The sequence below is a fragment of the Halichoeres trimaculatus genome, unplaced genomic scaffold (genome assembly GCF_033239565.1).
Source record: "Halichoeres trimaculatus isolate MK-OKI-2021-1 unplaced genomic scaffold, fHalTri1.1 fHalTri1_scaffold_10, whole genome shotgun sequence".
Lineage (NCBI taxonomy): Eukaryota > Metazoa > Chordata > Actinopteri > Labriformes > Labridae > Halichoeres > Halichoeres trimaculatus.
Genome location: NW_027437187.1, coordinates 14,770,400 through 14,790,020, shown reverse-complemented (window position 1 = coordinate 14,790,020; position 19,621 = coordinate 14,770,400). Strand labels below are relative to the sequence as shown.

Below are 19,621 nucleotides of genomic sequence, written 5' to 3'. Positions count from 1 at the left end.
ATTCTCCAGTGAACATGTTTTTTATAAATATATTTTTAAAAGTATAAATGTAAAGTAACAAATAATTAAAGTCAAACAAGTACAAAAAATAATTGTCATCGTTTTTTCAAAACTGAAGCTACATACAGATACAGACAGTGTTGCTCACTGCCAAAGCCAATAGTGTCTGTATCTATTCCTCCTTTTTTCCCTCAAGTGTTAAGGAATCTTAAACTGGAACCAAGACTCACAGGCAGCTTGCAATCAACACTTAAAAGTTTTCTTCTTGTGAAAAAAAATCTTACAGTTTTTTTCAAAACAAAAGACAACAAAACAGTCTTTCTATGATAAAACAGATATCAAGTTTTTCAAACTGTGTTGTTTACATGTCAAGCCAGAAGCCAGCAGTGATTCTTTTAGTGTCTTGCTCATATAGATACTGACACACACACATTTTCTGTATTTCCAGTTCTACAGTTGGACTTCTTGTATGGGACAAGACACGCAGTACCAGCAGAAATGTGAGAATGATGGTGAAATTTATCGACTTCCACCGCTACAAATATTTAGAATTTCAACACAAAAAGACACTCCGGTTTTGGACATGTGTAAACATTGCATGATGTAGTGGCTTTCTGAAGTCTTATTTTTTCCTTCTGTTGCATTTCTGAACTCACTTGTTCTTTATAACCACTCCTTAGTGATGCCAGGAATGTTGTACTCCTTGTGTTGGCATATGGCCTCTGTGCTTACAGTAAAACAACTGTGAAGGGCGCCGCGCTAATTTATTTAACAACAGCACAAAAACTTCAAATACAATACACTTCATTTCCTCAGCCTGTCACATGACTATGGGAGCTGCTAAGGACAGCAAACAGGCATCAACTACTATGCTTCAGCAAATGATGTATTCAAAATATTACAGAAAATAAAACCCTCATTGTTAAATGGCTCAACACATGATATAGTTTGATCAGGGAAAGAAGACGGCCGCAAGTGAACATATCACATATTACTTCATCTAAATAAAAAGATGTATGCTTCATACTTTAATTTTATTTAATTCTGTCTGCAGCATTTATTGCACAAAGATTTGTGTTTGTTTCTTTGTGGGAGTTGACTGCGATGATCTTGTGTCTGTTGCTTTCTGTGTAGTTGTAGTTTTTGGGTGTTCCCTTCCAGCGGGACTATGCTCAGCATCTTCAGGCTGTAGCCTGCTCAGAGTTTGTCAACAGTGTTCAGACACAGGGGATAGTACCCCCTCATACATTTTGTCTTCCAAAGTTCCGCTGCACAGCCTGGGAGAATTGGAAAAAAATGCAACAAAGAAGTTCATAAAAAGGAACTCGTATGCATGATGTTCGAAAAACTGCATGCAACTAACAGCAACAAGAACATTTCCATGAATATTCAGCAAAATGACAGAGATAGGACTCAAGAGGCCAACAAGTTAACTTACTTTCTCCCTCTCTTGTCTTTTCCCTTTAGAGGAGGCTCAAATAAACTGCTATGTGATCCAGCTTCTCTCAGGGGAATATCAGGGCCAAGCTCACTCAGATCCAGCTCTTCACATCTCAAATGGGACAAACCCTCTGAAAATGACAAGGTTAGGGGAATAATTTGGTGCAAGAGATGGCGATAACTAGCACTGCTTAATCCAGAGGCACGTTTCAAATTTATTCGAGATATCATTTTAATTTCATGAATTAGTGGCGCACCTTTTGAGGAATCACCGTCCTGCCCCTTGATGTGCTGCTTAGTCTCTGTTACATCTTCATTGGAAGAATCCTCTGGCAAAAAGTCTGGTTCTTTCTCTAAAACATGCCATCTGGTTGACTTCTTGGTAGTAAAACTTGAATGTAATTTATTGTTAGGAATCTTCTGGATGTAAATCGGAAGACGTCTGCCAAAGAAAAAACACAGTAGGAACTTTGAATACCTCAATATACAGTTACATACAGCATCTGTTAATAAAGATACCATGACTGTGAGGTTTACCTTTGGGACAGGGGAGGTCGCAGTCCTAAGAGAGAAATATATTTCAATACACTACAATTAGGGCCTGATTTAAACTAAGTAGGAGATTACGAAAATTATGAAATACAAACATGACAAACCTCTGTGGACTGTATTAGACACTAAGGATGCCTGACAGTTCTGTCTCTGGTTGGAATGTGTTAAATGTGGTGAAGCTGGGAGGGGAGGATTGAGGTTCAATAGCTGAGTAGAGCATCTCCACTGCTGTGACCCCCCTCTCACTGGTCCATCTGTCACAGCAAAACACACACATTGTCCTCTTGTTATTTGGAAGCTAAAGGCAGCATGAAAAACACTATAAGGCCATTCCCAAATGTCTGGATGATATGGACCAGTTAAAAATCCAAAAATCTTCTGGGGTTTTCCAAAAATCTCACTTTCTCAGATTCACCAACCAATGAAACCAGGATGTAGTAATAACTTAAGAGGTTTTTTTTAAGTGGAAAGGAAAACAGTTGTGGAAGCGAGCTTAATATAATAATATAAAAAATAAACAAGCATTCTACTTACACATTTTAATTAAAGGTAAGAAAATGTTCAAATATGAAAAATATAAAAAGAGTTGATTTTCAATGACCTCTAACATCCCACACACAGGACTGACCTTGGTTATTAAGATCAGTTAAGACTGAATGAAACTGTCGCTGTGTAACATATTTCAGATAAAATGAGCATTACCTGTGTGAGGTGTGCATGAGCCATGGTTTAGGGATAGTTTTGCTTTGCAGTACAGGTATGAAGCTCTCATGTTCTGCAAAGAGTCGTCCTAAAAAGAGAAAGTATTGATAAGAGTCTCAAAAGGATCTGTAATAAAACTGACAAAGGGTATGTGAGTGAACGGGACACAAAATGTGCCAAAAGAGTCATTATTGAAAAAAAATGATTTTATGAATTGAGCCCATCACCTTTACCTGGACTGGTGCACTGCCCTGCCACAGAGTCACCTTAGTGAGCTCCCCAGGGTGAGAGGTGGCAGGAGGGATGACAGACTTGTTTATCAGACAATTTTCCTGCACAAAAACTAAAATGTTAGCAAAGAAATCCTTTACACATTAAATTTGTCTCAACCCCCCAAACTCTGCCTCCTACCTGCCATTTTTTCCTGAATTTTCCTACAGACCGCTGAAGACTGTCTTCAGCTGAGTCCTCCACAGGCATGTCAGACTCCTGTAAACATCATTTCTTAATTAGTCTTATTGAAATTTGACAAAATCTTGAATACAGTTCACAACACTTCTTAATGTGTCATTGTGCCTTACAGTATTTCTGATGTTGCTTTGCAGGCTGTTTGGCTGCGTGTTGCTGTTTCCTCTCTCTGTTTGCTGCCTGTTCCTTTCTTTATGACTCCCCAGGTGTTTGTTTATCTTCTCTGGAGTTTGCTGCAGAAGAAACATTAGAACATTGATCTCTTTTTTTTTTTTTTTACGTAAGTTCATGACTCTATGCATCTCTTCACCCAAATGGCATCTTGTTTGTTTTCTCCTGCCAACCCATAACTTATTAATATGCCACAAATAGTACAAATGATGTTAAGGGTGTTGGTATGCTCATTTGTAAAATTGTATATACATTTGTATTCAGACTAGAGCCAGTTATTTTTACCATCTTCGTGGCATTGCATTGTAGGATTTTTGGCCGTGTGTTATTGTTCACCCTTTCTGCTCGCAGCCTATTCCTCTCTCTGTGACTTTTCAGGTGTTTCTTCCTCCTCCTCCTCTCTGGGTCGGACTTCAGAGAAAAGCATGACATTTTGAAAATTTGATACCCAAAAAGATATGATTGAGACACTTGAAAAGTGAACTGATTTCAACTGAAGTTGAAAACTGATCACCCAATCCAAATTTGCCTACCTCCTTGTCAGGAATTGGGGGCTCGTTCAGTAAATGAACTGGTGGTCCATCAGATTCAGAACTATTTGAACCACTGGTGCTACAAACGCAAACAAGGGAAAGTTCAGCAGGAAAATAGCACAGTAAACCTATCCCTATCTGCTTGTGTGCTTAAGATTACTTAAAAATGTCTTTATCACCTGGTTTCCAGGTCAGACACAGAAATGTTACAGTCAGAGGCAAAATCCCTGCCCAGCCTCTCTGTGACCTTCTTCCTCATCAGCACAGCCAGCTCTGTCAGACAGTTACTGACCTGAAATAGAAGGCACTGGGTAAACATAAAAAAACTAACCACACACAAAAAGCACAGATATAAAAACCAGTCTGAAAAGAAAGCTCTAGTGCTCTGTCCCTCACCTTTGCTGGATCAGGGTCGCAGTAATCCAACAAGGTGTCACAGAAGTAAAAGCCAAGGGACTTCAGGTCTCTGGTTGTAAAGTGTGTCCCTCTCCTGTCCCCTATTAGATCATTAGACGTCAGAACTCGTCTGGAAAATACTCAAGTTAAAATCACACACACACATGGGAAAACTTACCAAGAGTGGAGCCTCCAAACGTAGCCTCCATTGTGTAGCTATTTTTAATGCCAAGTTTCCACATGGCGATTCTTCCAGTTCCTTCTTTACTCTTCTGCACCCGGAACTTACAGCTCTTGAAGGTGAACTAAAAATGGGACAAGATGTTAAGACTGAAGTCAGATAAAACAGACATTTTGAAAGTTTCTGTGCTGACTTGGAGCTCTGTGTCACCTTATTGCTGGCATTCTTGCTCATCATTAGTGGGAAGACTCTTTCATGCAGCTTCAGGGCAGCATCACCCCTGCTGTTACAGCCATACATGAAGACATTGTTTTTGCGGTTGTGGCCATGAAAGTCACAGTACACAATGACGTCCCTTTCAGCCATTAACCTGGGGGAAGTATAAAGCATGACATGAGAATGTAGAAGAAAAATATAGAGCATGGAAAGTTACATGTTTAGCTCCATGTTGACTCTTTTACTCTTTTGATTTTTCGCTTATTTGAAATACATATCTGTTGTTATTCAGCTACTTTTTTTTAATTCTTCTGTGTACTTATTTCATCCACCCCTTATCTTTACAGCTTTTTCCCTTTCAAAGTCCCAGGGTCTATCACGACTGTCACTGGGAACAAGGGGAGGTACACCCTGAACTGGTCAGCAGCCTGCCACAGGGCTACAGCTGTGTTCCATTTGTGCTTAGAACTGGGAAGTCGGGAGTGGGAATAGCGTCATCTTGAGTTAAGTTTTCCAGTTGCCAAGATGGAAAAACTTGCCGTGCCAGCAGTATTTCTGTACACAAACATCGAATAATGCTATATATACGGCTGATTTATTGCGACCAACATTAGTCAGAAATATGAAAATAAAATGAATGAACAGGAGCTTAATTTCTGATTGCCCCTGAACTCGGAATTTTCTACTGGGAACTTGGGAGTGGTGTGGGTGTTTCAACTTTCAAGTTGGGAATCCGACCTCTGGGTCATTCCAACAGGGCTTACCAGAGTCCTCTAAAGAGAGAGTTGCAACACGCATTGATCTTGCCGCCACGTGGTAACGTGGTTCATGGAGCTCCTAAAAGTTCCAAACAAGCCATAGCTGTCAGTCTGTTTGAATGATCCCGAGCTTGAGAGACAGCGTCTGCAGAGTTTTTTCAGTAAATATTAACTTTTTTTTTAATCTACAATAATTGCTATTTTTGACTGGAATATACTAGTATGTGTTGTCTTATATCACAACTTTTATAGACACTTGTTATTTTAATCATCGCATTGCAGAATCAAGATTTTTTTACATTCTATTTTGGAGGGATGGGGATTATTTAGAGGGCTCTGGGCGTTACCACTTGGAACTTGGAAATTCTGACTTCTGAGTATAAATGGAACGCATGTAGAGACATTTAGAGAATGACAAGCATTCAGGCACAAACTTACACCTACAGGCAATTTAGAGGGACCAATCAACCTGACGAGCATGTTAAAGGACCATGGGAGGAAGCCAAGTACCTGGAAAGAACCCATGCCCAGCTGGGGAATTTAACCAAGTCTTCATACATTTAAGAAAAAGGAAGAATCAGAAAGTGCTGACGGTCTTCATACATTTAAGAAAAAAGAGGGAAAGTGCTGACACATTAACTTGGTAAATTACTGATCAACCAAAAAAGGGCATGGATAAGAAGTTGTCGACATCTTTTAAAAGGTTTTTGTGTTCTTTTTTCATTACCTTTCCACCATGTTTCGTGTGTGCCACACAGTGGGAAATGAATCTCTGAGCACAGTCTTGTACTTTCTGTTGAGGTCCCTGCCTGACAGAGAGCAGCGGTAGTTCCCCACCACCACACCATCTGGGTTCAGCATTGGCACCACCTGCAGCCACAGAAATACAGAAATACAGTAAGAGCTTGATTCTACTTCACAACATTTCAGCTCATGCTAATCATTAGTTCTCTCATAATAAATAACTGGACAGATGTGAGACTACGGCTTTAAATCTTAACCTTAAAAACAAATGTGTCCCTTAGCAGCTGAGCATCCTCTGAGTCTCCAAGCAGGAAGTCCAGGAATCCCTCCATCATCCAGGACCCATTGGTTTCCCCAGGATGCACTCTAGCTGTCACTACCACTGCCTTCCTGCTCCTGCTCTCTGCCCTGCTGACGTTGTGAGATGTCACTGTCATCACATACACAGGGTTCCCTGCCAGGCTGTGACACAACACTCGCAGTTTACAGTACGATGTTACTGCTGGGTTTGAAGAGATGCGTTGCAGGTAGCGCTGCAGCCGAGAGTAGGTGTACGGGTAACAGTGAGCCAGGTAGCAGGTGTCTGAGTCGTAGGGAAACTGGAGGGTCCAGGTGAGTGAGTACAAGAGGTCGCAGTCACTGTTGGTTTCCTGTGTGTTCTGAAAGGAGAATCATGTTTACTCTGTTTTAATGTTATTGTTCTATTTTATCTTTCAGCCATGTTGATCTGCTGTGCTTTTATAGCGCTGTGGCTTCATAATGTGAAGAAGCTTCTTTCTCTGATTTTTTTTCTTTCCTCACAGTTGATTCAGACTTTTAGTACACACCCTATAAAATATCTGGATGAAAAGTGACTGACAACAAAATCTTACTTACATTTTTTTATATACACCCCTATGATTTTCTGAGGCGGATTTTGGATAGAAGTACTTTTTTGTAGTCAATCAGAGTAGACATTCAATTTAACCTTGTTAAAATCAACCCCCCATTCCAAAAAGATACCGTGTACAATGTTAGCATACCTGATGGTAGTTTCTGTAGTATCTGATATTGGAGCCAGTGCGCTGCCATCCAATGCCTCTGTCCTTTGCAGCCATCTCAGAGTAGAGAAGTGGTCTCATACCCTGAGAGTACAGGCTACTGCGTTTCATCAGGTTGATGATGGTGAAGCGGTAAGTCACTCCTGCCTTCATGTTCCTCACCCTGAAGTAGAACCACTGTGTGTGCTTCCTGGTGTACATGTCCGTGCGCAGGGTGAGCTCATACTCATAGATACCACTGAAAGGAGAGGACAATCACAAAGAGAGAGAGAAGAGAGACGGTAACTCAGCCAAAAGAAAACAACCAACACAGCTACAACAATACAGACTTACATCTGTACAGCCTTTAGCAGGTTCCCACTCTCAAAGCGTGACTCAAACTCCAGAGTAAATTCTGACTGAGAGCGGTCATAAAAAGTGGCTGTCTTGATGGGCCCCTTGCTTCCACGGACACGGGAGCTGCTGAAGTAGGGACGCTTGGTGGCTTAAAAGAGGAGATACAACAAGAAAAGAGTTCCAAAGAAAATCTCAATTTATTCCAGGTTCTAAAAAGTCTAGTGCAAAATTAATTGAGTGCTGATGTTTATCTGAAAAGTTGAATTTTAAAATATAATTTTGAAGTATCAAATCACATAAAAGAACAAAAAAAATCAGTCTATCCTACAAATTGCAGATATGGTGAGAACTAATCAAAGAAATTAAGTTCATATCATCTTTATGTTAAGAATTTGTTGCTGCTTCATTATATCATGTATCGCTGAGTAAACCAAGAATGTTATTTGTGGCACAACAAATAAAAAGGCTTTTGGCTCCAAAGATTACCATGGTCAATACAGAACACCACTTTCCCCCTCTCCTCCCCTGTTTGCACAGGTGCTCTCTCATACCCTGTGGGCTGATAGAAAGGCTCTGGCTTTGGGGGGTCCCACTCTACAACACACAAGCATTTGGAGTTATCACATCACAGCATGGACTGCAAACAAACTGAAACAAGTCAAAACAATGTTCGGGCTGTCATGTTTTTTTTTTTTAGGAGAACTGTTCACTGAACACTGGACTTGTCATTCTGCAGGAATGTTTTTAAAAATTCAAATCACTGAGGGCTCTTTGGTTTATCAACCTTTAGCCAAGCCTCAGTGAATATGAGTAACATACAGTAGTTAAATAATGTTTGAAATTACCAATGTGGTGAACAACATCGCTGATGACCTCACACTCTATGGGCCAGCGTGGATGAAAGACTGATGGGAAGTTAACCAGGTCCAGTGGGGCCGTGAGACGTAGAATGGGTCGACCACCATCAAAATCTATGAGCAGCTGATTGGTCCTCAGAGCCTGGTTCAAGTTTATACATACTGACAAGAGACATGAGCAACTCCTTCAACATTTTTTATTTCATGACTGTGACTTGATGCCTTGTATACATATTTCATCACATCCACCCCTGAAGTAAGCCTTGGTCAAAGAAGCCTGTCCATTTAAACAGGGATTATGCAGTAACTGATTGGTTCAATTATCTCAATCACAAAGAAGCTCTTGTGTAATACATAATGATCTAGTAGCAAGCAGAGAACCCACATGATCATTCGTTGACTGCACAACCTATTTAACATTACATAACATAACATAACATAACATAACATAACATAACATAACATGACAGGATTTAAGATGATTTTTAGCGCAGACAAACCATTGGAAAGTCACTTACACTGTCTTCTCCTCTCTTCCTCCTCCTCCTCATCTTCCTCAGAGATTGGGTCGTTGCTCTCTGGATTGTCTAACTGGTGGTTAATCCACCACTTCTTGATAGCAGAAACAGCCATACCTAATTTTGGACTGCCAGAAAAGAAGAAATACAATGTCTTATTGCAGTGTTGTTCACTGCAGAGTTTTATTGTAACTTCTTAAGCTGTTAATCATGTTTTTTTTTTAAAGCTCACCTGAGAGGTTCAGAGGTGGGGAACTCTATTAAGCATCTTCAGCTTCTTTCCAGCAGCCAGACCTACTTCCTGCATGAAATAAACAGTCCCAGCAGCACATTCATGAATCTGTTTTCCTGCACTGCTAACGCTCATGTGACGTGTTTGGTTGAGCACACCGTTCACGACGAGCGCGAGATATTATTTCTTTTTTTTCAGTTATCAACTCTGTATATCGATAAGAACAAACATTAAAGGAAAGGAAACGAACTAACCTACAACGAGCGGAAAAGTCTTTTGACAATGTGCGATGTTACTTAGCAACAGATTGTCTCACAAACACTGCGGTTCCCATGGAGTTGCCGTACCCATTCAGGAAAAAAAAGTATCGACGATCGACGGCTTGTCGTGACAAAGATCGAAAAACGTCGAAATTGTCAGTAAGTTATTTAAATTTTTTAATCGGATATAAAATTTTACTGTTATTCATTACTCCCTAAGAACATTAACAGTAAAAAGGGGCACATAGGTACGTAAAAATTACACTTCCGGGCACTAAAGCCTTGTCCACTTTCTCTGACGGTGCAGCGTTATCTTTTCTTTCCGCGACATATTGTCGTTAATATATTCTGAATCCACAAAAGAAAAGAAAAAAACAATAATTAATAATAATTAGCTATTTTATAGTACTTTCCAACACAAGATGTATAAATGGTTAACAAAATAAGAGTATTAAATATTCTTTTTAAAGCCAAAAACCTCCACAAGACAAAGGCAAATAAATGATTGGAAAAATACGAGCAAAATGATGAAAGCTCCTGTCCGTGATACTAAGAAAGAATGAAGCAACATTTTGAGGATTAAACACATTCAACTAAAATCTCCTATAAAACCACAATAAATTTTCAAAAGGGCCTTTAAAAAAGGAAAAGGCTTGGTCACCTTTGGTCCTCGGCCTTCATAGCGTGATGGTGAGCAGAGCCTTGGCAGATCACCTCAGGTCACAACAGGCACGTATGGATTTAGAACATCTGATTGCAAGCATGAATAGAGTCAGTCCTAAAATGTATCAGGAGCCACTGACAGGAAGCTAAACAGAAGTGATTTGAACTTTGGAGAAGCTGAAACTACTAAAAACCGTGTTGGTTTGAAACCTGTATAACAGTGAGTTACAATGGCCCAAAAAAGAGGTTATAATAGGATGCAAGACAGCCAAATTAGTTTTCAGAATAAAAATGACACAATTTTTAATATTTTCCCTGAGGGGCTTGGAACAAGACTGCATATTATTCACAAGATTCCCCCCCAAAAATGCAATACTTGATAGAAATGGTAGGATATTTTGTTAAAAGTACTTTTATTATAGCACAAATCCCAAAGCATATTTAAAAGAGACTAATACTCCAGTACTTTGAAAAACAGTTTAATAACTTTTTACAAAATATACAAGCTCAATGATGTTCCCACCCCTTTGAAAAACATGATACATCCCATCAAGCATTCAATGCACATAGTTATAAAAATGCTCAATAAAACAGACATCCTTCAAATCAAACTGTGGTGGTCGTCTATTTGGAGACTGTACAGTATTTCCGATGAACTCAAGACATTTGGCACATTTACAATAGTGGCTATAAAAAAAAAAAACAGAAAGGGCCTTTCAACCCATCAGATGAATAGCCTGCCACGAACTGTTCTCTAAATGTGTATATCATGAACACAGAAAAAAAATCAGTCAATAGACCTTCAGAGGAAACTGGAGCTGGAGGAGGATGGGTAATGACTTGAGTGGGTTTAAATAAAAAAAAGCAATGACTGATCCAGTCCAAATGTTACGTGGTGTTTGCCATTTTCCGCTTCTTCAACCGCTCCCGCCAGTTGTCAGGGAGTGCCTCAAAGTTAGCATTTTTTGAAGCTTTACCCCTGTGGACATAAAAACAGTAGGACAGTTATATTAATGTCTGAGAAACATTAAAAGTACTTAACAAATGATTATTAAATCAAGAAACATACGTCATGAACTGCTGTTGCTTCCACTCCTCGATGGTCTTCTTGTTGAACATGTCCCTGTCCTCTTCACTGGAGCTGCTCTTCTCTTCCTCGTCCAACTCCTTCTGAATGCTCTGCCACTTCTTCACCAGAGACGGCATCTTTATCTTACTTTTCTTTGACTACGGAGAAACAGGAAGAGATGGTTACAACTTGGGTTCTTTTAATTGTTGTATGTCTGCAAGTCAAATGCAAAGGTGACACAAAAGTTAAGGCAAAAAAAAACAAAAAGTGATGTATGCTTGAAAGAAGCAATCCCAATAAAACATTATTTGCATCAAAACAGTGATTTAACGTCTTTTCACACTATATAAAAATATGTTAACCCCATACCAACCTTTTCCTTTTTTGCTTTCTTGGTCTTATCTGTGGATGGAACTCTGGCTCCTGGAGGCTCTGAGGGTGGCTGGGGTGGAGGCAGAGGTGGTTGAGGAGGCAGAGCAGGGAGAGGTGGGGCAGGGGGTTCACAAGGGACCAAAGGGGCAGTGACAGCTGGCACACCCCAGAAGGCAGTGGCTGACATTTGGGGAACTAGAGGAAAAGAGAGAATGTTGTGATCCCTTGTTTCAGAAAACCTATAATATTATTGTTCACATTTAAAAAAAGAATGTATGTATCTTTACAGATGTGTGGTGACATCTTCTTACCTGCAGTGACGGCAGGCTGAGTGTAGAGAATGGGGCTGCTTCCAATAGTGATGGATTTATTCATCTGACTGGCCTTACGCTTCTGACCCTTCCCCAGGGAACCAGACGGCTCGACAATCTGAGGTTGAGACAATAAAATAAAAGTTAACAGCTAGGGTCCTCTCTTTGTGTCATTTTAATTAATTTTAATTATGAGAGAACAAACTTTAACCTTCATGCTGGCAGTGCCTGGAGGCAACGGTGGTCTTCCAGTGCCGTCTTCCTCAGTTCCAGGGGCTGGAGGTTCTCCATCATTGTCATCATCCACATCCATCTCCACTTCCATGATCTCACTATCGCTTTCTGGTGGGGGAGGTGGTGGAGGTGGAGAGCCTGGGGGCAGAGGTGGAGGTGGCGGATAGTGGGAAGGTGGAGGGGGGCTGTCTGGAAGAGGGGGCTGAGATGGAGACCAGAGGGATGAAGCACTGGGCTGTGGAGGAGGTGGTGGGGCAGGGATGGTGTGGCTAGAAGGTCCTGTTGCAAAGCAAAGGTGACATGATATGTTAGAGAGGTTTGTATTTCACATCACTGATACAGCAAAGAAGAAACATGCATCATTTTCATCATTATTATTTCTAAATTGAGATGTAAACGGTCAATATATAAAGCCGCATTTCCACCAAGCAGACTGGTTTGGTTCGTCTCGGTACAGCGCGCATTTTGTGGCATTTCCACTGACAGATCCCCAAATAACTGAGACGAGCCGGCCTACTTTTTTGGGACCCTTCCGTATGGGTGCCAGACTGAACCGATCCGCTCTCCGAAGGTGGAGCAACACACTGCAGACCGTTGATTGGTCAAAGGAATCGTCACTTACCCCGACAGCAGCTGCATTTCTCGTGGAGGCACACAGACTTCTCCAAACAAAGCTTGATTGCACTTTGTATCAAAGAGCTACATGCCAATCACAGAATCACGGAAACGCGACTTAACTTACCAACAGGGTGTTATGTTTAAGTACGACCACAGACAGCTGTGCTTTTCACCACCAGCACCAGTTTAAAATAATTGATATTATACACCTTCTCCTATACTTTTGTAGTTACTTAACATGATTTACAGCTCCAAAATGAACATCTATCTCTGGCTGGTGTCTTTGAAAACTATCATTTTAGCTCTGAAACACTTCATTTAAGCAGTGCCTCTTTGAGGCTGCCCTTTGAAGCCCAATTCTTCAAATTAGCCAGCGTTCCAGAGGCCTCGTTGGCGGTTGCCATGCAACAAACTCTTAGCTATCAAGTTAACTTCCGTCTCTCTATTTTGCATGGCAAATAAAGGAACGTGGGCGTAGGTTTTGGACCTGAAATCTGAACTGAAGAGTTTGGTGATGGAACAACAAGAACATCAACAGCGACAGAGCAGACTGTTTCTGATTCGTAAAAAAAGTATTTACAGCACTTTTTACCATACCAAGTTCCTCCAAAAAAGGTCTGTGCACACTAAGTCCCTTTTTTCGTCCAAAATTGACGCACATTAAAAAAAGAAATTCTATCTCATGCTATGTCAATCATGTTTGCAAACTCGTGTAGAAACCTTCGTCCATCATTACTTTTTCTAGAACAAGTTTTTAGTTTTTGTGTTTTGTCCCAGCATGTTTCCAGGGTAGTTTGACTATTTGGAGACACTGCATGCTACTTGCAACATTACATTTTCCAACCCATTTTCTGTCATTTCGGGCAATGTTTAGATGCTGAATGTGTGACTACGTGTCTGTGTCTAGACCTAGTCCGGCCTTGACATGTTCTTACAAGTAATTCATTTATATTCACTTAGTATGACACTTAAAAAAATCCAAAGTATATTTTAGGATGCAGCTATAGGACAACAGACTGACCTGTGATCCCATCACTAGATACAGAGGACGTTTTTGTCTCCCCTTGTCCTGACGTCTGCGTTTGTGCTCCCTTCAGATCATCGTCCTTGTCCTCCTCTGTTGGAAAGTCCCACTGGGAGGCACTGGTCCGGTTGTTCACATAGAAATACCGCCTGTGCTCTCTAGAGTGGAAGAACAGAGATAGAAAGACAGAGTCTCAAAAGCTGGCCTGGAAACTGGATGCTCCACACGATACCCTGCAACAGAGGGGCAAGGGAGTGGACATAAAAGCCACAGCAGGGGGTGGGAATGTTGGTACGAATGGCAAATGTAGCCATCCAATAGTAGGGCCTGATTAGAGTGAGGTTCTGGGAGTGGATAGGAAACCCACCTTGCTTTCCAATAAAAAGGAAAGCAAAATAAATCAGCTCTGGGTCCTGAAAGTGGCATTCAGCGGCTCACACCATGGTTGTCATATTTGTTCCATTTTTTTTGACAACCATTCCCTCCCAGACAGAGGAAGACGCCAGGGAGGAAGCGTCATCATTGTCATCATCATCATTATCACCCAACATAGGTCAGGAAGTAACATCCACACAAAGTCAACTTGATTTACATGAGAGAAGAAAATAAAAAACAGTAAGACATATGAAATAGAGTAGGTCTGACCTGCTGGATCCCCGTCATTGCTCCATCTTCACAGTTTATTTGATGCGTGACACTCGGCGCTTCCAGGGCATCACTCTGTTTGCGCTGCATTCGGGGATGGTAGACCTGTAAAGTGCAAAGCTCTCCCACGAAACCAACCTTCCTACCATAAACCCCCTACCCTGTTTATCCACTGACTGGACTCATTATCAGTCTACAAAGGCCCTCGCAGCACAGGGCTTTGGAGTCTGTGTTACAGGGGCAGGCAGGTTTACTTAACACGAAGCAGGCTGGCCCAGAGTGGCTGCTTCCTCACCAGCACGTTCAAGGCAGAATGCCTGGATTGCATCACAGAAACCTGGTGAGTCTGTTTTTGGTAAGTGCTTTTAATCCTCTCGAACTGGTTAAGCTTCTCCCCAAGTCATGTAACAAAGTCTGCACCCTCGCCACTGGAGGGGGTTGTAGTCACAGGGTACAATTTGTTTTGTGGGGGACGAGGGAGTTTAGAGATGTGAAAGGTAAGGAGCGCGTACCTGTCCCAGTGGCAGGACCAGCCTTTAGGAGTGGCGTTAAGTTCGTAATATTTTATGTGTTCAGCAGCTTCCTGCAGCCTGCGGCGTAGATAGACCCCATCCAGAGCGCCTTCCCTCCAGTCAGCAATCCGAGTCTGGAGAGTAAAGAAAAAAAGAGACACAAAGAGAAAGGAGAGAGAACGAGATGAGAGGGAGATAACAGTCTAAAGGTAAAAAGGAAAAATAGACATGAGCTCAGGATAGATGAGCAGTGTGAAAGAGTAATTCTGGCTAATCTCCAAACTGACACCTTGGGATGGATTATAATGAGGATTTTAAATATTAATAACTACCACATAGCTGCCTGGTAGATGATATGAAAGAGAATTAAGTGTTGAATATTTTAGGAATCCTACTGGGAACTGCTCATACGTAGAACTGGTGTGGGAAACTGAACAGTCAGCCTCTTACCTCAGTTTGTAGCAGAAGCAACTGAAAGTTTGAGATCGCCTTCTTGTTTATCCCCAGGAACTCCATCTTGTTGGTTAAGGTGTTTGCCAGCTCTCCAATCTGAAACTATCATTTTTTAAGCATGAGATTTGTGTTTTAAAACTGGAACAGTCCCAGCTATCAGGGTAAGCGATTATTACATTCTTACCTTCAGCTCAGGCGTTTCCACTTTGGGCTCAGATGTTTCTGCCTCTTCTTTAACAGAAAGTTTGGGACCTGATTTCTCCTCAGCATCATCTGCTTCCTTGTCTTCTACTTCTGCAACACTTTCCAGCATTTTTGAAAGCACTACAGAAAAGAAGAGTCATTAAAAAAAATGTGGTTCAAATACAGTAGTAGTTCTCAATGTGTTGCGCCATGTGTCTGTCATTAAATATTGTACTCACCCATTTCAGTGTTGTCTTGCAGGTCTGAGCCTCTGCTGTTGGAGTCTGGGCTGGCAGCACACAAGAAGGCAGTCTTCCATCGGTTTTTCTTTAGTGAAGCTCCTTGGCTTGTCTCAGAACAAGGACTAGAGCCTCCCATACTTCCATCGCCCTCCTCCAATGCCCGGAGCTCAGCCTAGAAGTCGAACAACAGGTAAGAGTCATTTTGGCCACTTATGACACTGTTTTGGACCAGCTCTGGGGTTAATTTCAAGCTCATAATGAAGTTGTTCAATGAAAACAAATGGTGGAGATTTCCTTATTTTTGGGGGATCAGGGATGGGGGATCAGCCCATCGTTACATATGAAACTGATCTTATATTCGGGAAAGTCTAACAGCCAGCCATTGTCGCTTTTTGCTCTGAGACCTAAAATTCAGGACACTTAATTGGTTGCTAAAGTTAAAACATACAGATTTTATTGTTTTACAGGTATTGTTCACTGATTTTCTAATAAAAAAAAGTTTGGAATATTGAAGACATATGCTGTCAGTTATAAAAAATAAATATTGGTATTGGCCCAAATCGGTATCAGCAGGTCAGGCTTTTTAAAGATCAGTGATCGGCCAGAAATTGTGATCGGTGCACCCCTAATAAAAACCCACCTTTTTCCGTTCCAGTGCCAGTTCCAGCTCAACTGTGTCTTCTTCTGTCTCCTCCTCAGCATCTGAATTATCTATTGAGCGCTTTTTGCTGCAAAGGTCTTTTGAGCCGGCGGGAGCTGCATCAGGGTCCCGCAGAGGGGTGGAGGGGGATCCTGTAGGGTGAGCCCCTTCTCCTTCTGAATCCAAACTGTTTTCAGTCTCATCCAAACCTTTGATGAGTCTTTTTCTCCATTTTTCTTCTGCCTCTTTCACTTCAGATGGGATCAAAGGACCAAGCAGTGATGCAGCCACTCCACGGCGCTCCTCCTCTTCACTTGTCAGACCAACGACACTCTCAATCACCTCCTTTAAGACAGACAAACAAAGCAGTTGATGCAGTGGACTCAAAATTGAATTAGTGATAAATTAAATCAACATTTTATTGGTCCCAAATGAAACTTGCCTTTGGATGGGTCTCTTTAGCCGATGGAGGGACTGCAACAGATGCAGAACTTTCCTCGGTGTGAGAAGATGCATGTGCTGTGCCATTTCCATTGACACTAGAGATGTCAACAGAAAAATAAAACACACATCAAACAATGCTAAATATTTGTGCTTAAGACACGAGCAAGAGAGTGAAACCAGTCTACTTTCTACCATGTAGGCTCATATTTTCCATCTTCAAGATAGAGATACTTCTCTCTATCAGTCCCTCCTACCTGTTGGCAGACGGCCTGAGGCTTTGAACCTGATCAGCCAAATAGTGAGGTAGCTCCCACAACACCTCGTTGGTCAGAGTGTTCCAGTAATAGTAGCAGCCAGAGTTGTCATCCCAAACCTCCTGCCAGTCTCCCATCTCTACACCCACTGCAAGAAAGCATATGCATTACATGTCTGAGTATCTTCTGCTGTGCTTTGAAAAATATATCTTAACACATGTAAAATAAATTTCTCAATTTTGATTGTATGAACTGTTATTTATCCAGGTTACCCAAATTAAGATGTTTGATCTCTTTTTCAAGGAGGAACTGCCCAATTATGGCTTCATCACTAAGTTTCAACAGCAAAGCAAACAACAGAAGAATTAAAAGCTCCATGACAGAAATCAACTAAAATATTTGAATGCAGAAAGCTCAGATTTCTGTTTGCCTTGATTCTAGATTTTTAACTAAGGATTCAAAGACTGTCTCCATCAATTTTGGATCATTCTTTAAAAAAAACTCACAGTATTTTTTTACTAAGTCAGCAACTGTGATATATCTGCTGTCTCCCCAAAAGAGCAGAGGAAACTACATTTCACTGAGAAAGAAAGATAGTGGGATCTTCAAATACAATAGTCCATCAGGCAAACATCATCAGGACATTCACACTGGACATTACAAACAGCACAGTAGCATACCTCCAGCCAGAGAGTACTGTGTGTTGTACTCAAACTCTGTGCTTTGTTGATTCTGGTCCCCACTGGTAACTGGCTGCTGACTAGCAGCTTCAGGTCTTGGTGAGTTGGTAGTTGGGCCTGGAGGCTGAGAGGCTGGATCATCTGAACTGGGCTGTGTAGTGATTGCGTCAATTTCCTAGTAAGGGAAGAATAGAGGGGAGTCATGACTTTGACGAAAGCTTGCTATGAATCCTAAGAGAGAGTCACACCCTTCAAAGAAGTCGTCTTGTGAAATTGATTTCACATTTGTGAAAATAAATAAGCCTCCAAGTTTGAAACACAGCAGCAAATTTATCACATGGCACATTTCATTACATTCAATGCATATATAGAGATAGAACAAATCCTAAAAAAAAAATCAACAGCAGGATGAACAGAGAAAGTCTCCTTGAGTTTTGTAACGTTTTAAAACACTTTTTAGAGGGACTTTACATTTTTTCGTAACGAAACAGTGGAGGCATTTCTGTATCATGAAGAGCAATCTGAAGTCAACTGGACCCTATTGGATTAAATTAAAAAAACTAACCATCATCAACATAAATACTAGTAGGATCATTATTAAGTTAACTCACATTTAAGGCCATTGAATTTAAAGTATTTTGTGCTATTTTAAGCAAAGTACACAACGTGTTTATAAAGTAGCTCAAAGGCTAAAATGTACCACTTACAGGCAATATGTACTTTTTAATACAGAAAGTTAAAACAGGATAAAGATATGTGGCAAATTGTACTTACAGCCATAAAATTGGCGAGTGTACTGTCGATGTCAGCTGACTGGTTGTGTTGAGAATTTGAACGAGGGTCTCCAGCATCTTCTTCATCACTGTCTGCATAGGCGCCAAGCAAAGACAAACCCTCTGGGAAGACAAACAAACTGACCTTAGTGGCATCTCAATCTATATTACTACTGTACGTGACATAAAAATAGCAATACACATAAATAACTACACACAGAAATATACCTGTAGCTTTGACTGCGGGGTGCTTAATGTTTGAGCGTGTATCTCTCACGAATCTTAGTCCATCACCATCTTGATCATCTACCAACAACCAAAACACAATGTAGGAAGAACCATGTCAGTCAGGTAAGTACACTGGGGTAGGTGCAGTTCAATAACAAAGCAAAAATCATTCACGGACTGGTAAACATTCGCACCGAAGCCGAGATAATTCCAACTTCACAAGTTTTCTCCGTAATTTTTAAAAGTAACCGTCAGAGATCAGTTATTTGTCACGAGACAGTTTTGGCAGCCATGCAACCCTATTGTTATGGCTAACTTAGCACGTTAGCTCCTGGAGAATTCACCACAAGGGGTCGGGTTTCGTTAAATAGCCACGAGTACCATCAAAATCATTTTAGAGATGGTCTGTATCTGCGTTTAATATAACTGATTCAACCTAAAACGTTATCGTAAGTGGTCGATTTATTTTTTTTCCCTGGATCGGCCTCTTCTTCACACCTTGAGCACTTCGCATTTAGCTAGCCTGCCGCTAACAAGGCTATGGTAATGTGTGTTTCAGACTAACCATCGGATCCCGAAAGCGCCTCTTCCCTTTCCCCGGCATTCCCACTCCGTAACCCAGGAGGTGAAAGTTGCAGAATGGTTCTTCGACCGACGGTTCCTCCTGTGAGGCGACTTTTCTTCCCCATGATCACTGTGCGTGTGTGTGTCCGCCAGCGGCCTGCTCTCCTAACTGTCGTCGTTGTTGCAGCTCTGCCGCGTTCATGTGCCCTCTGACTAATCGGAAAAGGGAGGTTTACTCACGAGGTTTCTTCTTTCATTTTCCCCATTTATTTTAAGCTTAATTTGTTATCTTTCACATAGGCTGACTT

At 41.2% G+C, this 19,621-nt stretch overlaps 2 protein-coding genes across 4 annotated transcripts; both read right to left on the bottom strand.

Moving 5' to 3' along the window:
* Positions 1–40: 40 nt before the first annotated feature.
* On the bottom strand, positions 41–9,484 carry agbl2 (AGBL carboxypeptidase 2). Of its 3 annotated transcripts, none has more exons than XM_074678525.1 (24): positions 9,399–9,484; positions 9,145–9,213; positions 8,913–9,040; positions 8,383–8,556; positions 8,024–8,131; positions 7,535–7,685; positions 7,184–7,439; positions 6,419–6,820; positions 6,145–6,287; positions 4,654–4,813; positions 4,441–4,567; positions 4,263–4,363; positions 4,046–4,158; positions 3,867–3,945; positions 3,670–3,744; positions 3,276–3,395; positions 3,106–3,183; positions 2,928–3,026; positions 2,695–2,782; positions 2,097–2,246; positions 1,978–2,002; positions 1,698–1,882; positions 1,439–1,571; positions 41–1,277 (listed from the first exon to the last, which is right to left on the bottom strand). In XM_074678525.1, the coding sequence occupies exons 3-24, from the start codon at positions 9,025–9,027 to the stop codon at positions 1,208–1,210; spliced, it is 2,952 nt and encodes a 983-aa protein (XP_074534626.1). In that variant the 5' UTR covers positions 9,028–9,040; positions 9,145–9,213; positions 9,399–9,484; the 3' UTR covers positions 41–1,207. The 3 variants fall into 3 exon arrangements, with proteins under 3 accessions (XP_074534626.1, XP_074534624.1, XP_074534625.1); XM_074678523.1 differs by having other exon boundaries at positions 3,619–3,744; positions 9,399–9,483; XM_074678524.1 differs by having other exon boundaries at positions 3,619–3,744; positions 9,145–9,444.
* A 1,081-nt stretch (positions 9,485–10,565) lies between these two features.
* On the bottom strand, positions 10,566–19,518 carry fnbp4 (formin binding protein 4). Its single transcript, XM_074677136.1, has 17 exons — positions 19,315–19,518; positions 18,750–18,827; positions 18,523–18,644; positions 17,749–17,923; positions 17,069–17,216; positions 16,813–16,909; positions 16,371–16,715; positions 15,728–15,902; positions 15,490–15,629; positions 15,303–15,407; positions 14,853–14,986; positions 13,693–13,853; positions 12,031–12,332; positions 11,820–11,937; positions 11,510–11,703; positions 11,137–11,294; positions 10,566–11,046 (listed from the first exon to the last, which is right to left on the bottom strand). Exons 1-17 carry the CDS (start codon positions 19,436–19,438, stop codon positions 10,956–10,958), a joined length of 2,667 nt encoding a protein of 888 aa, XP_074533237.1. The 5' UTR covers positions 19,439–19,518; the 3' UTR covers positions 10,566–10,955.
* Between the last annotated feature and the right edge of the window lie 103 nt (positions 19,519–19,621).